Source organism: Rutilus rutilus (genome assembly GCF_951802725.1).
Source record: "Rutilus rutilus genome assembly, chromosome: 11".
Taxonomy (NCBI): Eukaryota; Metazoa; Chordata; class Actinopteri; order Cypriniformes; family Leuciscidae; genus Rutilus; species Rutilus rutilus.
This window is the reverse complement of record NC_140216.1, coordinates 26,065,315-26,081,577: the sequence shown is the minus strand read 5'-3', so window position 1 is coordinate 26,081,577 and position 16,263 is coordinate 26,065,315. Positions and strand designations below refer to the sequence as shown.

At 37.8% G+C, this 16,263-nt stretch overlaps 1 protein-coding gene across 1 annotated transcript; it reads left to right on the top strand.

Moving 5' to 3' along the window:
- The first annotated feature begins 1,673 nt into the window (after window positions 1-1,673).
- Window positions 1,674-5,060, top strand: lye (lymphocyte antigen-6, epidermis). Its single transcript, XM_084424034.1, has 3 exons — window positions 1,674-1,803; window positions 3,302-3,412; window positions 4,034-5,060. Exons 1-3 carry the CDS (start codon window positions 1,749-1,751, stop codon window positions 4,270-4,272), a joined length of 405 nt encoding a protein of 134 aa, XP_084280160.1. The 5' UTR covers window positions 1,674-1,748; the 3' UTR covers window positions 4,273-5,060.
- The last annotated feature ends 11,203 nt before the right edge of the window (window positions 5,061-16,263 follow it).

The following is a 16,263-nucleotide window of genomic DNA, read 5'->3' as shown; positions in this document are numbered from 1 at the left end:
GGTCTTAAGTGGCTTGGAAATGCCACAAAAAAAACCTACAACTGTTTTTTAAACCTAAAAGCGCCAGGTAAACTCCGAATGACACGACAGACAGCAATTTCCATCAAGTTCTCCGCATCTGCAAAAGTGTAAAGGAAAGAGCCACTCGCAAATAATCTTAGGGCAATGCAAACAGTTTGTGCTGTAATTAAAGCCCGACTCCAACAAGTCGAAAATAAATGTGCATTTCCAACAAATTAATAATGTAAACGACAATCTCACGAGTCACGAGAAAAAATATATATCTCAGAAAGTGCACTATCGTGCTGCGCTGGACTTTCCGTATCAGCTCCGCTTATGAAGCCGCAGTCTAATCCTGTTAACATGAAATAAGCCTGCTCCCGAGCAGGTTTAAGATTGCGCACCTGTTGCTATGACAGCAAGTCCAGGATGAGCGTCGAAGAATCAAACAATCCAAGATCATGCCAAATCGCCAACAATCAAATCCAGCTAACTGAGTTAGCGACGTACGAAGAACGGGCCCCTGGGAAAGACCCTGAGAACACGTTTTATGATGTTTTATTAACAAAGTTCGGGAGGAGCACGTTCAAATAATTGATCCAATTATCACATCATTCCAACCAGCTGTCAACAATCAGTAATCAACATGTCTATCCAATCAGCATGAGTGGAGACCTATATACTCACCAATGTTCCTCGACAGACCTGACTTCTTCGTCCTTTTTATTTGTGAACATTGTTACATTTAAATGTGATCCATTTCCATTTACCAACTAAGGAAAAATGGGTGCCTATTTTGTACAAATGCACAGTGCTAGCATTTATCATGCATTTAAATGATGTTTTATAAACAAAGTTCGGGAGGAGCACGTTCAAATAATCAATCAATCAACCAATCTATCAATCATCTCATCAAACAATTACCATGTCTACCCTATCAGCATGAGAGGAAGCATATATATATTCACTCTGTCAACTCACCTAACTTCCTTGACAGTTTCAGCATCCCTCCACCACCCCGACTCCTCACCCTTGGCTTGTTCTTTCACAGCCAGGAATACGGGGGGAGTACTCTGGGTTCGGGCCGAATACCGAGCCCGGAGCCCTCTCCGCGGACAGCACGCCAAATACGCATTTATTCTATCTGACTTATTTGTAAGTGTGAACTAGTGAATTAAAGATAAAAAATTACATATCAATTTGTGACACATTGTGATCTCACATTTGAGAGATGGTCTAAAATATGACGCATATAACAAATACAAGCATGGAAAGTTTTAACGCTACCTTAATCGCCTCCACATTTAAGCATTTTCTATTTACTGTTCCACTGTCTCGCTTGTCTACTATTCGCCTTTCACAATCTGCTGAAGCTCCTTTGGAACCTGTTCCTCTTCAGCGCTCGTTTGACGTGTGCTGTGGTCGTAAAGAGACGGTTCTACGTCTTAAAAAAAAAGCATGAAAAAAGAGAGAGAGTGTGTGTGTGTTTTTCAGTAATCAGTCATCTCTCAACTCCCCAAACCAGAATATTCTGCTCATTCTTCACATTCAAATGCTTCTTTTCACCTGCACATATTCATTCCTCTGTCAAAAACTCCACCCTCATTGTCTTGACCATATATCTAGACGTGTTCAAACAAGCCATCTAGTATGCTGCTGTCCAAAGACCCGTTCACCTCAGAAGAACCATCTGAAGATCTTCTCTCCTTTTAGAATTCAGTTTGCTCTCTGCTTTTCGCATTGTCGGCATGATGAACAGAATTGTGCTTGGAGTCATTGCAGTGATTGGATTCTTCACTCCAAGTGAGTCTAAATTTGATTAGGGCCTTGGTCTTTTTTTTTAATTAGATGCAGGTAGGGGGAAATGAAGCAATCCATCAGGTCAACAATTTGTAAAAACAAAATTGTTTTTATATTTTAATTTATATTACATTGGTCAATTAATGTCTTTAAACTCAATTGATACACCACCAGTCAAAAGTTTGGGATCGGTCTCTTCTGCTCTCTAAGGCTGCATTTATTTGATTAAAAATAATAATAAATAAAAAAAACTGTAATATTGTTAAATATTATGACAATTTAAAAATAACTGTTTTCTATTTTAATATATTTTAAAATGTAATTTATTCCTGTGACCAAATCTGAATTTTCAGCATCATTACTCTAGTCTTCAGTGTCACATGATCCTTCAGAAATCATATATGCGGATTTAATGCTCAAGAAACATTTCTCATTATCAATGTTGAAAACAGTTATTTACATTTTTATTTCAGGATTCTTTGATGAAAAGAAAGTTCAAAAGAACAGCATTTATTTGAAATAGAAAGCTTTTGTAAAAAAGAGTAATGATGCTGAAAATTCGGCTTTGATCAAAGGAATATATTACACTTAACTATATATTCACATAATATTAATAATAATAATAATAATTATTATTATTATTATTATCAATATTACTATTAGTATTATTTAATCAAATAAATGCAGCCTTGGTGAGTAGAGGAGACTTCTTTTAAAAACATTAAAAATCTTAACGATCCAAAACTTTTGACTGGTAGTGTAGCTTAATATGGATTATTTAAATAGTGACTGGTAACTAAAGGACCTCTGTGTAACCAGCAACACACAACTCTTCATGTGTAGGCTATTCTATATGAATAACACAGCTTAATTATACCAATAAAAAAATATTAGATCATTAAACGTCAGCGAAGTCACGCAGTCCGTGAGGGACAGATCGTTAAATGCGGGCCCTTGTGATAATTACAGTATGTGGGGCAAAAAAAAAAAAAAAAAAACTGTTAGCCTATCAGCCATTCTTTGTTTTCAAGTAGCAGGGAATTCACGCGGAACGTCGCAACTCTGTCATCATTATGTTAAGCCCACCCGCCGACTCTACACACGATGTGATTGGCCTGACTAGAGTTTGGTTTTTCCAGCTCGAAAGGAGCAATGGAGAGTTGCTAGACCACCCTGGCTGCAAAATAAAATTTGCTGCCGCTAGGGTGCGTCTAGATTCTAGGCTAGTTTTCTTGGTCTATAAAGGAATATAATGTAGGCTACTATCATTCTACAATGTGGAATGCCTTGTATAAAAAAAAAAAAAGCCTTTGTCATTTTTATATATAGTTCTAGATTACACAAAAACAGTGTACACTTAAACATTCGATCAATCACAATTATAACTAATTGTATTCTGATACCAACTCACTTTGATTTTAAATTAATTTACCAAGATAATTATATTATAGTTTATAAGAATGTTCATCTCATTTCATATTCTCTATCTGTGCTTCTCCAGCTGAAGCCCTGACCTGTAATTCATGTCAAGTGGGCGTTCTGGGAAAATGTTTTTTTTATACCAAAGTGGATTGCACTACCTCCCAGACCAACTGCTTCACTGCAAAAGCAGGTCAGACAACACACACACACACACACACACACACACACACACACACACACACACACACACACACACACACACACAGACACAGAGAGAGAGAGAGAGAGAGAGAGAGAGAGAGAGAGAGAGAGAGAGAGAGAGAGAGAGAGAGAGAGTTGCTAAACCCTAACCCTAAACTGCACACAAATCAGTTTATATTAGTGGGCTACTGTAGTAAATATGTCTTACTCTTTTGTATAGCTAAGGACCACTTCAAATGCCCTCATATGTCAGTTTTAACATGTTTCATTATATTTGCAACAATGGAAACAAAGAATACTGTATATATTTATCAATTGTAATTGTAAATCATTTGTACAAAGGCAAAACACATTTAAACAAATACTTTCCCAAACAAAGGCACATGTTCAACAATTTTACATAAGCCAGGACTTTTAAATATGTAACAAATTGTTGAAGTTAAAGTAAAATTCTTTGGTTGATTTTTGCAAGGTTTTTTTTTTTTTTTTTTTTTTTTTTTTTTTGCAGTAGTATTAAAATAATAATCATAATCATAATAATTTACATGAAAACAAAAGTCATATCCTGACATGTTTCTTCTGGTGTTCTCTATGGGATATTACTTAACAGAGTTCAATGTGACTGGTTTTCTGAGCCTGTCCACGAGTGGCTGCGCATCTGATTGCAACAACACCAGTGGAAGCATCTTGGGTGCGGGATACACAGTGAACAAATTCTGCTGTGCTACAGATCTGTGCAATGGAGCAAGTGCTGTCCAGCTGTCCATGGCTGGGGCTCTCAGTACCACCCTATTGGCTTCCATCTGGAGCAGTTACATGCACCAGATTATGTTCACAATAACTCCTTAATCCAGAATCAATATAAATGTAATTTAGAATGCATAGATTCCATAACTTTCTGTAACTTTAATTGTTGTTTAACTCTTTATTGTTGTTTACTTGTGATGCAGTGCAATGGACAGTGATTTACATACATTTACATTTACATACATTGTAAAACACATAACATTTTCAATATTATTCTGAATAATGTTTTTGTTATTTTTAATGAAACCTGCATGCACTATTTGGAATGAGGTGATGACATATTTGAGCTGAATAATTTTGAGAGTTATAATTTTTCCATGTGACAACAGTGGTTCAACCTTAATGTTATGCAGCAAAGAGAGTAATTTGTGCAAAAGAATGACTTTATTCAACAATCTCTTCTCTTTCACGTCATTCTCTTACGATGTTGACGTAGTGTAAAAAGTGAAGCGCTTACAGGTTCTACACTGTAAAATGTAACTGATGATCTCTTACTAATAAAATTAAGTGATTTTGAATAAGTTTGTTGACCTTACCTTAAGTAACGACAACTTTTTAGCACGGAAAGTTATTAAACTTAATAGATTCAATTATCCTCTACTTATAATAATGAGTAGGGTGTTATGAAATTTTCGAGTGGTCATGCGCAGTTTTAGCTGTAGGTGGAGTCAATTCCTCCTGAGGGGAGAAGCACATGGAAAGGTGAGTTGGTGCTTCTTTGTCGTTTTTTATTTCATTTCTGAATTGCTTAAGCAAATCATTTAAGCAAAATGTCTAACCACTTGATTCATTCAAGTGAATCAGCGGCAATGGTCTGATTTAATCCATTATGGGAGGATTTTATGGAATTACATTTGTGCCAATAAATATGTACGTAACCTTTCAAGAAACTAATGAAAATATAAATTGAAACTGAATAAAATGTCTTTCCCAGACAGCAAAATAGTGTCGGCCCAGATCTGGGCCACGTCTGGTACGTATGGTTTCATCGTTTACCAGATGTGGGACCGATCTGGGCTGACACTATGTTGCTGTCTGGGTTGAAACCTGGTTGAAACTGAACAAAAAAACTTTACTTTGTTTTTAATAAACTGCATGTTTTGCTAACTGTATTCTACGGTGGCCGAGAGAGCTCAACGCGCTGCAACTGAAGAAAACACATCCAAATAGAAAAACACTCGCAAATTAAGAAAAAATTTTCATCAGTTTCACAACACATGTGTGCTCAGAATGCTAATTCTTACAACACAACCAAAAAAAACACACTGCAAAAGTTCACAACCAAATACAGAAACGCGCTGCAAATAGCACAGAGCACAATGGAAATGTTTCCAGGGGACCCAAATAAGTGACGAACCTGGCTGGGAAATGCTTACAGCTCAAAATCTACTTTATTTTATTATTATTATTATTATTATTTTATATTTATTTATTTATTTATTTTGCAAAACATACAGAGATTATATGTTTATGATTTACAACTTTGTATACAATATACAAAATGTATTAATATCAATATGTTCAATGTCATCAGAATACTAATGAGAAAAGAACAATGAGCTGAAAACTAAAATAAATTAAAAAATTAAAAAAAGATAGAGAAAAAGATTAGATATTTATGGTAATAACAGCTATTCAGCTGATGGACACCGTGCTGCATTGTCATGGGAACATCCCAGGTGAAAATAATGAGGAAACTACATTGTCTTTCGTTGCTCCCTTCATCAAGTGCCCTGCTCACTCCAAAGTCCCCACTTCAAGGGCTCTGCGGTCTGCCATAAGCGCGTCCCAGCCGAGTTTGTCTCTTGTAGTCCCCTGGAAACATTTGCATTGTGGTCTGTGCCATTTGCAGGGCGTTTCTGTATTTGGTTGTGTTGTGAACTTTTGCAGCGCGTTTCTGTATTTGGTTGTGTTGTAAAATTTTGCAGCGCATTTCTGTATTTGGTTGAGTATTTGGACAACACATGTGTTGTGAAACTGATGAAGATGTTTTCTTAATTTGCGGGTGTTTTTCTATATGCATGTGTTTTCTTCAGTTGCAGCGCGTTGAGCTCTCTTGGCTACCGTAGTATTCTCCTCTTTCTTTCGCTGATCTGGGGTGCGTTTCCCGAAAGCATCGTTGGCCAACTATGGTCGCAAGTTCCGTCGTTACCAATAGAGTTCAATGGACATTGCGATGAACTTGCGACCATAGTTGGCCAACGATGCTTTCGGGAAACGCACCCCTGTACTGTACTGACAAATGGCACAAATCCCTTGTGGGGGCGGGGCTAGCATGACAGCTTCATGACCTCAAAGACGTCAGTGTTGTGTTTACATGTGTGGATGTGAGAGTCTGTAAGCGCGACTTCTTATTTAATTTTAGTGATATAAAGATAGGATTAATACGAATTTTTTACAATTATTTTATCTGTCTTTATCTGCTGCTACACTACATTTTTTAGATGATTTCTTAGGAATAGCACAGATTAATTAGGCTATATCATCATTATCATCTACGTTATCAGATATTGTATACTCGCGGTAACCCAGTATAAAAAAATGATGATAAGTAAGCTGTTTCAATATTCTGTGTGTGTTATATTCATGAAAGAAACAGGCTCGCATGTAATTCCGAACTCTCCACTTTACTTCCTGATACCTCCCGCAATCTCACCCACAACAACACGGGTGCACCCCATACATGCATAATAAAAGTCTCTGGCAACAGGTCACAATCCACATATTGTTACATCTTTCATCTTCTTCTACTTTTTTTTTAACAATACACTAAACTGTATCAACTACCAACAACAGTCTTCTTAAGGCTTTTTTTTTTTTTTTTTTTTTTGCCTCACCAAACTTAACAACTGCTAATCTATTGAGCATTCAAAGTCCTTTGAGGTATACTGGTCTCCTAATAGGCCTACTACTTGAACAGGGATTGTGGTTCGCGGTTGAGGCATGTTGTTCCAATTTTGTTTCGACTGGCCCTGTATCACAGTCCTTTTCAGACTCTCCTGGGTCAGTGTGTACAATGGTATCTGTATTCGCTTCATCTTTTCTGAGCTCGTTCACTTCCGGAACATTCATTCTCAGATGTTTTCTGTTCCTTTTTAGGATTTGTCAACTTTCCATTTTAATTTCATACGATCTTTGTTCCACTGGTCTTATCACTTTTGCCTTTGGCCACCATTGTTTCTGTCCTGTCAGGGGCTCAACTATCACTTTGTCCTTGTAGTGCAGCATTTTGAGATCTTTGGCTGCACTGTCATAGTATTGAGCTTGTCTCAACTGTCTGTTCTTATAGTTGCCTGATTTGTTGGATATCAGTCCTGGACGAAGTAAACTCTCACACATCAGAAGTAGCATTTTCGTTCGTCGACCCATCAGTGCCATTTGCTGGGCTGTTATCTACAGCCTGAGTAGGTGTCTTCCAGTGATCCAACATTGCTAGGTATGGATCCGCCCCAGCTCTTTTGGCTTTAGCCAGAAGCCATTTTACACTTTTTACAGCTGACTCCACTTTTTTAATACACTAAAATAAAAGTGATTTGAATCTATTGAGTACTCCTGCCCTGAGAGCAGCAGTTAATATACTAAAATAACAGCAATTTCAATCTATACTCCTGCCCTGAGAGCAGCTAGTAATATAAGTTACTAAAATAACAGCGATTTGGATCTATTGAGTACTCCTGCCCTGAGAGCAGCGCGTAATACACTAAAATAACAGCGATTTGAATCTATTGAGTACTCCTGCCCTGAGAGCAGCGCGTAATACACTAAAATAGTACTCAATAGATCCAAATCGCTGTTATTTTAGTAACTTATATTACTAGCTGCTCTCAGGGCAGGAGTATAGATTGAAATTGCTGTTATTTTAGTATATTAACTGCTGCTCTCAGGGCAGGAGTACTCAATAGATTCAAATCACTTTTATTTTAGTGTATTACGCGCTGCTCTCAGGGCAGGAGTACTCAATAGATTCAAATCGCTGTTATTTTAGTGTATTACGCGCTGCTCTCAGGGCAGGAGTACTCAATAGATCCAAATCGCTTTTATTTGTAGTGTATTACGCGCTTCTCTCAGGGCAGGAGTACTCAATAGATTCAAATCACTTTTATTTTAGTGTATTACGCGCTGCTCTCAGGGCAGGAGTACTCAATAGATTCAAATCGCTTTTATTTTAGTGTATTACGCGCTGCTCTCAGGGCAGGAGTACTCAATAGATCCAAATCGCTGTTATTTTAGTAACTTATATTACTAGCTGCTCTCAGGGCAGGAGTATAGATTGAAATTGCTGTTATTTTAGTATATTAACTGCTGCTCTCAGGGCAGGAGTACTCAATAGATTCAAACTGCTGTTATTTTAGTGTATTACGCGCTGCTCTCAGGGCAGGAGTATAGATTCAAATTGCTGTTATTTTTAGTGTATTACGCGCTGCTCTCAGGGCAGGAGTACTCAATAGATTCAAACTGCTGTTATTTTAGTGTATTACGCGCTGCTCTCAGGGCAGGAGTATAGATTCAAACTGCTGTTATTTTAGTGTATTACACGCTGCTCTCAGGGCAGGAGTACTCAATAGATTCAAATCACTGTTATTTTAGTAACTTATATTACGAGCTGCTCTCAGGGCAGGAGTACTCAATAGATTCAAATCGCTGTTATTTTAGTGTATTACGCGCTGCTCTCAGGGCAGGAGTATTCAATAGATTCAAACTGCTGTTATTTTAGTGTATTACGCGCTGCTCTTAGGGCAGGAGTACTCAATAGATTCAAATCGCTGTTATTTTTAGTGTATTACGCACTGCTCTCAGGGCAGGAGTACTTGATAGATTCAAATCGCTGTTATTTTTAGTGTATTACGCGCTGCTCTCAGGGCAGGAGTACCCAATAGATTCAAACTGCTGTTATTTTAGTGTATAACGCGCTGCTCTCAGGGCAGGAGTACTCAATAGATTCAAATCGCTGTTATTTTTAGTGTATTACGTGCTGCTCTCAGGGCAGGAGTACTCAATAGATTCAAACTGCTGTTATTTTAGTGTATAACGCGCTGCTCTCAGGGCCGGAGTACTCAATAGATTCAAATCGCAGTTATTTTTAGTGTATTACGAGCTGTTCTCAGGGCAGGTGTACTCAATAGATTCAAATCGCAGTTATTTTTAGTGTATTACGAGCTGCTCTCAGGGCAGGTGTACTCAATAAATTCAAATCACTTTTATTTTAGTGTATTACGCGCTGCTCTCAGGGCAGGAGTACTCAATAGATTCAAACTGCTGTTATTTTAGTGTATTACGCGCTGCTCTCAGGGCAGGAGTACTCAATAGATTCAAATCACTTTTATTTTAGTGTATTACGTGCTGCTCTCAGGGCAGGAGTACTCAATAGATTCAAATCACTTTTATTTTAGTGTATTACGCGCTGCTCTCAGGGCAGGAGTACTCAATAGATTCAAATCACTTTTATTTTAGTGTATTACGCGCTGCTCTCAGGGCAGGAGTACTCCGATTCAAAATTGACTTCAACATGCACTAACTGTGATAAGCACAATATAACTGTGTCTTTAGTGCTGTTTTGAGGGCATTATAAATGTATTTTAGCTTAAAGATCTTAAGATTTTTACAAGTAATTTTATTTGCTTACATTGGTACCACGTTACAATAAGGTTTCATTAATGTCCCTTGCACCAAGTTTACTCCACAAAAGAAATAGTCCAGGAAATATTTTAAAATGAGGATGAAACTGAAGCTTTCAGGTGAAATACATTTTACGTTTTGTTTTTTTATGACTATCAGCTTACATTGAAACCAACATCTTTATGTAATTCATTTGCAGGAAGACCTACAGATCTGGAGAATTTAAGGAGGAACTGACAGACATTTGACCAGGCGACCCGTAGCGTTGGGCCTGGTTAAACAGGAAGCCCATTCAAGTTCAATGACACCCATCTAAAAGAAAAATAATAAAGCAATTAAAAACCTCTAAGAATAATGATATGAGCTAGTTAAAAGTACAACAGTTTAATGATAGGCTACATCTTTGCTCTGCATTTTTTTGTGATATGTTTCTGTTTTATACATTTAATTCACTGGAAATGTTTTGTAATACTATAAAAAAGGAAAGTCATGATTATGCTTGAATTGGTTATTTTGCAAAATTGGACCAAAAGACAGTTCAATAAAAATATAATTAGTAAACTAGTTATTTACAATCAATTTTTGTTCAGTCATTAAATGAAATCAAAATTCCATACTTTTGTAAGGATGGATTTACTACAAGGGGTTCAGGCTGCTAGACTGCCGAATTACTAAAGCAATGTTATCAGTAAGATGGTGGAAAACTGTATATTTCTTGTCCATTACCACCCACTGCTACTTAAATCAACAACAGAAATAAGCGTAGTTACAAGTTGTAACAACAGCTAAATATGTGGCAGATTGCTGCTATAGAGTGACGATATTGTTTTGCAATAGGTAGCACTTCAAAGTCAATACCTAATCAAAACTAGTTAGCACATTATATGTAATTGAAAGGGTCTAATGACACTATATATGGTTACACTTAAAGTTACAAAATAGATGTGATGATAAAAACTTATCCCATCCCAAAATACCATTAATTGTACCCCCATATATGTAAAGTGTTTCATGAGAGATATAAAGAGAGGGAGAGGTTGCAGAAAGAGACAAAGAGAGCCAGAGAATAAAAGGGACAGAGAAACTGTTATAATCTTTGATGCCTTCCTTGACCATGTGTCTGTAACCCAAATGTGAGACGTTCAAATCGACTAATCAAATAATTACAATTTCCCCCATTGTAAAAGGTGTGACAATTTGTAGACCCCCGAAGTACACACATTTTGACCTACAGGCCTTGAGCACTGTCAGCACCTCTGCCTTTAGGAATTCCAAATGGTACCCTGGGGTAAGAAAGGGGAATTGAAACAGTAAAAGAAAATGTTTTTGTTCATTTTCAAATATCTTTATTTTTAATCTTACACTTTTCCACACAGACTTAAAATTGCAATCCTCTCTCTAGTTTTTTCTAACCATATTAAACATTAATGTTTCATAAAACATTACATCTTTGGTATACAGTACAAATGTTTTCTGGAAGTGATAAGCACTAACAGGATGAGAAGAAACCTAAAATGCTTTATAACCTGTGTGGTTTGATGTTGCATGAGTTAAATGGTAGTCTGCTCCTTTATCTGTTGCTGGTAGAGGGGTAAATGCACATTAATTTAGTGACATTCAAAAGAGACTCGCTTATGATAAAGACAAACAATCTCTAAATGATCACTAAACTTTTGCCATGTATTCAATCGGCTTTTGATAAATGTATTTTTAGAAAATCTTAATTTTATATTTTGGCAAACAGAATGGTGGGAAAAATATGGAAACAAAAATATTTTTCTATACTTGGAAATTACTCAAATCAAATGCCAAACTTTTCCAAATTGCGTAGGAACCCTGAAATTAAGTGTCTTTGTTTCTCTGCAATACTCAGTGGAAAATTAAGTATTTGAACATAGATCCACATTTTGCAATCACATTTATGCATCACAAAGTCAACACTGAGATTGAGTGCTTGTATCAGGTGGAACCAAACGCTCCCAATCTTTGCATCCAGGTGTTAATCATAGACTGGGTAGCATCAGGCATCTTCAGTGTTGGCTCCTTTTATTCATCCAGTTTCTGCCAGCTCTTTCAGGTAACTGAAGAATGAGATAAAAGAACAAGTTAATAATAGACCAAAAAGAAATGGTCTACTTATGTAACAACAAAATGATTAAAAATAATCAAATATACCCTTAAAAATGTGTAGGGCTATAGATTTACTAGACTATAAAACCAGCAAAAATATAAACAGAAAAAAAGAGTATTTTGTACTGTATATTTTGGTATTGTGGTACAACTTTGCTTTAGTTTTACAAAAGTAATGCCCTGGGAGCTGACAGCCATGTTTACTGAATGTTTTTATGAGTGATGTTTTTTTTTATTTTTTTTTTAAGAATTAACAATGATTAGTTATAGAGAAAAATATAATTATTCTAGAACTGAGCTTAGTGTATCAAATTATTAGAGCACATAGTATCAATACTACTGTATATTCCTGCAATACAGGAATATTACAGGACTTCATTTCTAGGAAAATGCAAAGCAATTAGAATCTCTTAAGTACTCCTTCACTGACAGCTTGGAGTACTGCGCTAAAAGAACAGCGATTTTAATCTATCGAGTACTCCTGCCCTGAGAGCAGCGCGTAATACACTAAAATAACAGCAATTTGAATCTATTGAGTACTCCTGCCCTGAGAGCAGCGCGTAATACACTAAAATAACAGCAGTTTGAATCTATCGAGTACTCCTGCCCTGAGAGCAGCGCGTTATACACTGAAAATAACAGCGATTTGAATCTATTTAGTACTCCTGCCCTGAGAGCAGCTCGTAATACACTGAAAATAACAGCAGTTTGAATCTATTGAGTACTCCTGCCCTGAGAGCAGCGCGTAATACAGTAAAATAAAAGCGATTTGAATCTATTGAGTACTCCTGCCCTGAGAGCAGCGCGTAATACACTAAAATAAAAGTGATTTGAATCTATTGAGTACTCCTGCCCTGAGAGCAGCGCGTAATACACTAAAATAGCAGTTTGAATCTATTGAGTACTCCTGCCCTGAGAGCAGCGCGTAATACACTAAAATAACAGCAGTTTGAATCTATCGAGTACTCCTGCCCTGAGAGCAGCGCGTAATACACTGAAAATAACAGCGATTTGAATCTATTGAGTACTCCTGCCCTGAGAGCAGCGCGTAATACACTGAAAATAACAGCGATTTGAATCTATTGAGTACTCCTGCCCTGAGAGCAGCGCGTAATACACTAAAATAAAAGTGATTTGAATCTATTGAGTACTCCTGCCCTGAGAGCAGCGCGTAATACACTAAAATAGCAGTTTGAATCTATTGAGTACTCCTGCCCTGAGAGCAGCGCGTAATACACTAAAATAACAGCAGTTTGAATCTATTGAGTACTCCTGCCCTGAGAGCAGCGCGTAATACACTGAAAATAACAGCGCTTTGAATCTATTGAGTACTCCTGCCCTGAGAGCAGCGAGTAATACACTGAAAATAAAAGTGATTTGAATCTATTGAGTACTCCTGCCCTGAGAGCAGCGCGTAATACACTAAAATAACAGCAGTTTGAATCTATACTCCTGCCCTGAGAGCAGCGCGTAATACACTAAAATAACAGCAGTTTGAATCTATTGAGTACTCCTGCCCTGAGAGCAGCGCGTAATACACTAAAATAACAGCAGCTTGAATCTATTGAGTACTCCTGCCCTGAGAGCAGCGCGAATACACTGAAAATAAAAGTGATTTGAATCTATTGAGTACTCCTGCCCTGAGAGCAGCGCGTAATACACTAAAATAACAGTGATTTGAATCTATTGAGTACTCCTGCCCTGAGAGCAGCGCGTAATACACTAAAATAAAAGCGATTTGAATCTATCGAGTACTCCTGCCCTGAGAGCAGCGAGTAATACACTAAAATAACAGCGATTTGAATCTATTGAGTACACCTGCCCTGAGAGCAGCGCGTAATACACTGAAAATAACAGTGATTTGAATCTATTGAGTACTCCTGCCCTGAGAGCAGCGCGTAATACACTAAAATAACAGCAGTTTGAATCTATTGAGTACTCCTGCCTTGAGAGCAGCGCGTAATACACTAACATAACAGCAATTTGAATCTATACTCCTGCCCTGAGAGCAGCGAGTAATACACTAAAATAACAGCAATTTGAATCTATACTCCTGCCCTGAGAGCAGCGCGTAATACACTAAAATAACAGCGCTTTGAATCTATTGAGTACTCCTGCCCTGAGAGCAGCGCGTAATACACTAAAATAACAGCGCTTTGAATCTATTGAGTACTCCTGCCCTGAGAGCAGCGCGTAATACACTAAAATAACAGCAATTTGAATCTATACTCCTGCCCTGAGAGCAGCGAGTAATACACTAAAATAACAGCAGTTTGAATCTATCGAGTACTCCTGCCCTGAGAGCAGCGCGTAATACAGTAAAATAAAAGCGATTTGAATCTATTCAGTACTCCTGCCCTGAGAGCAGCGCGTAATACAGTAAAATAAAAGCGATTTGAATCTATTGAGTACTCCTGCCCTGAGAGCAGCGCGTAATACACTAAAATAAAAGTGATTTGAATCTATTGAGTACTCCTGCCCTGAGAGCAGCGCGTAATACACTAAAATAACAGCAGTTTGAATCTATCGAGTACTCCTGCCCTGAGAGCAGCGCGTTATACACTGAAAATAACAGCGATTTTAATCTATTTAGTACTCCTGCCCTGAGAGCAGCTCGTAATACACTGAAAATAACAGCAGTTTGAATCTATTGAGTACTCCTGCCCTGAGAGCAGCGCGTAATACACTAAAATAACAGCAGTTTGAATCTATCGAGTACTCCTGCCCTGAGAGCAGCGCGAAGGCGGGAGATGTATCATTTTGACCGGGGAAAATTTGAACGAGTTCTGTTCTCGCATATCAATTTAACAGACAGCGAGGAAGCATTGGAAAAGCATGTTTTACACTAGTTACCCCATAAGCAGCTTTGTTTTGCTCTACTGATGAAACAGTCAAATCAAAATGCATACAATACGTTATTTAGACGATGATTAGTTCTGTGCATTTTTAAATGTTCGCTTATTATCTTAGTAAACATTAGAGGATGTTGAATTAACAAAATATAGTTGTAAATTCACTTACCTTGCAATAAATGCGTTCTCCCACGAACATCTGTCTTTTCTTCCGACTATTCCTCAAGAAATCCCTCCGCAGCGCATCTCAAATTCAAACGTCTAAACCCCGCCCTTGCTTCAGTTTCATTGGTTGAAACTGTAAACCAATCATTTTCCTTTCTGCCCTCAGAACATGTTTGAGTAAGTAAAACTCCCATCTGCGTAAGAGAACTTCCTTGATATGTTCAAAGGCTTGTTCCTGATTCTCTGACCACTCCCATACCGCATCTTTCTGAGTCAGTTGTCATAAAGGTTCGGTGGGTGCTGAGGCATGAATACAAAATTTGGCAAGGTAATTGACCATGCCCAGAAAACATTGCACCCCTTTTACATCAGTGGGTCTGGGCATCTGTTTAATGGCTGACACTTTTCCTGGGTCTACCTTTACCCTTTCTGAGGTGAGTAGGTGTCCTATGTAGGGAACTTCCTTCAACCTCAAGCGCATTTTTTCAGGATTGAATTTCACATGGCATGTTCTGCACCTGTCCAGCAGCATCCTTATATTATTGTCATGATCTTGCCTCCTCATCATTGTCTCCTTTCCCGACAATCAGTATATCATCTACAATGATTTTTACACCTGGGATACCTTCCATCACTTGGTTCAGTTTCCTTTGAAAAATGTCTGGTGCTGGACTGATTCCCATTGGCATTTGTAGCCACCGATAATGTCCCATGGGTATGGCAAATGTTGTGAGAAAACTGGATTATTCCTCTAATTCCACATGCCAAAATCAATTTTTCACATCACAGACTGAAAAGACCCGTGCTCCATTCAAATCGGGCAGTACATCCTCAATTGTGGATAATGGATAGTGGTTTCTCTTGAGCGCTTTGTTGAGGGGCTTTGGATCGATATACACACTCAGCTGTCCAGAGGGTTTTTTGTACTATAACCATGCTGCTAATCCAGTCTGTGCTTCTATCAACCGGTGCTATAATGCCTCGCCTTTGCAAGTCTGCTAGCTCTTTTTTGAGGAGTTCATAAAAAGCTGTGGAAACTCTTCTTTTGGGTAGCTCCTTCAAAGACATCTGCATAGTCCTGTTTTATTTGTTCTGCAGTCCACTGCTTTAACTCCTCCCTGGTTTCACCAACAGCCATGATGTTCTGATTAATCACATTAATCAGCTGCATTTCCTGGCATGCTTTACTGGCCAGAATGGGACTATATGCATCTTTCTCCACTACAATGAACTTGAGTTTGTATTATTTCCCATTGCGTGGATTTTACAG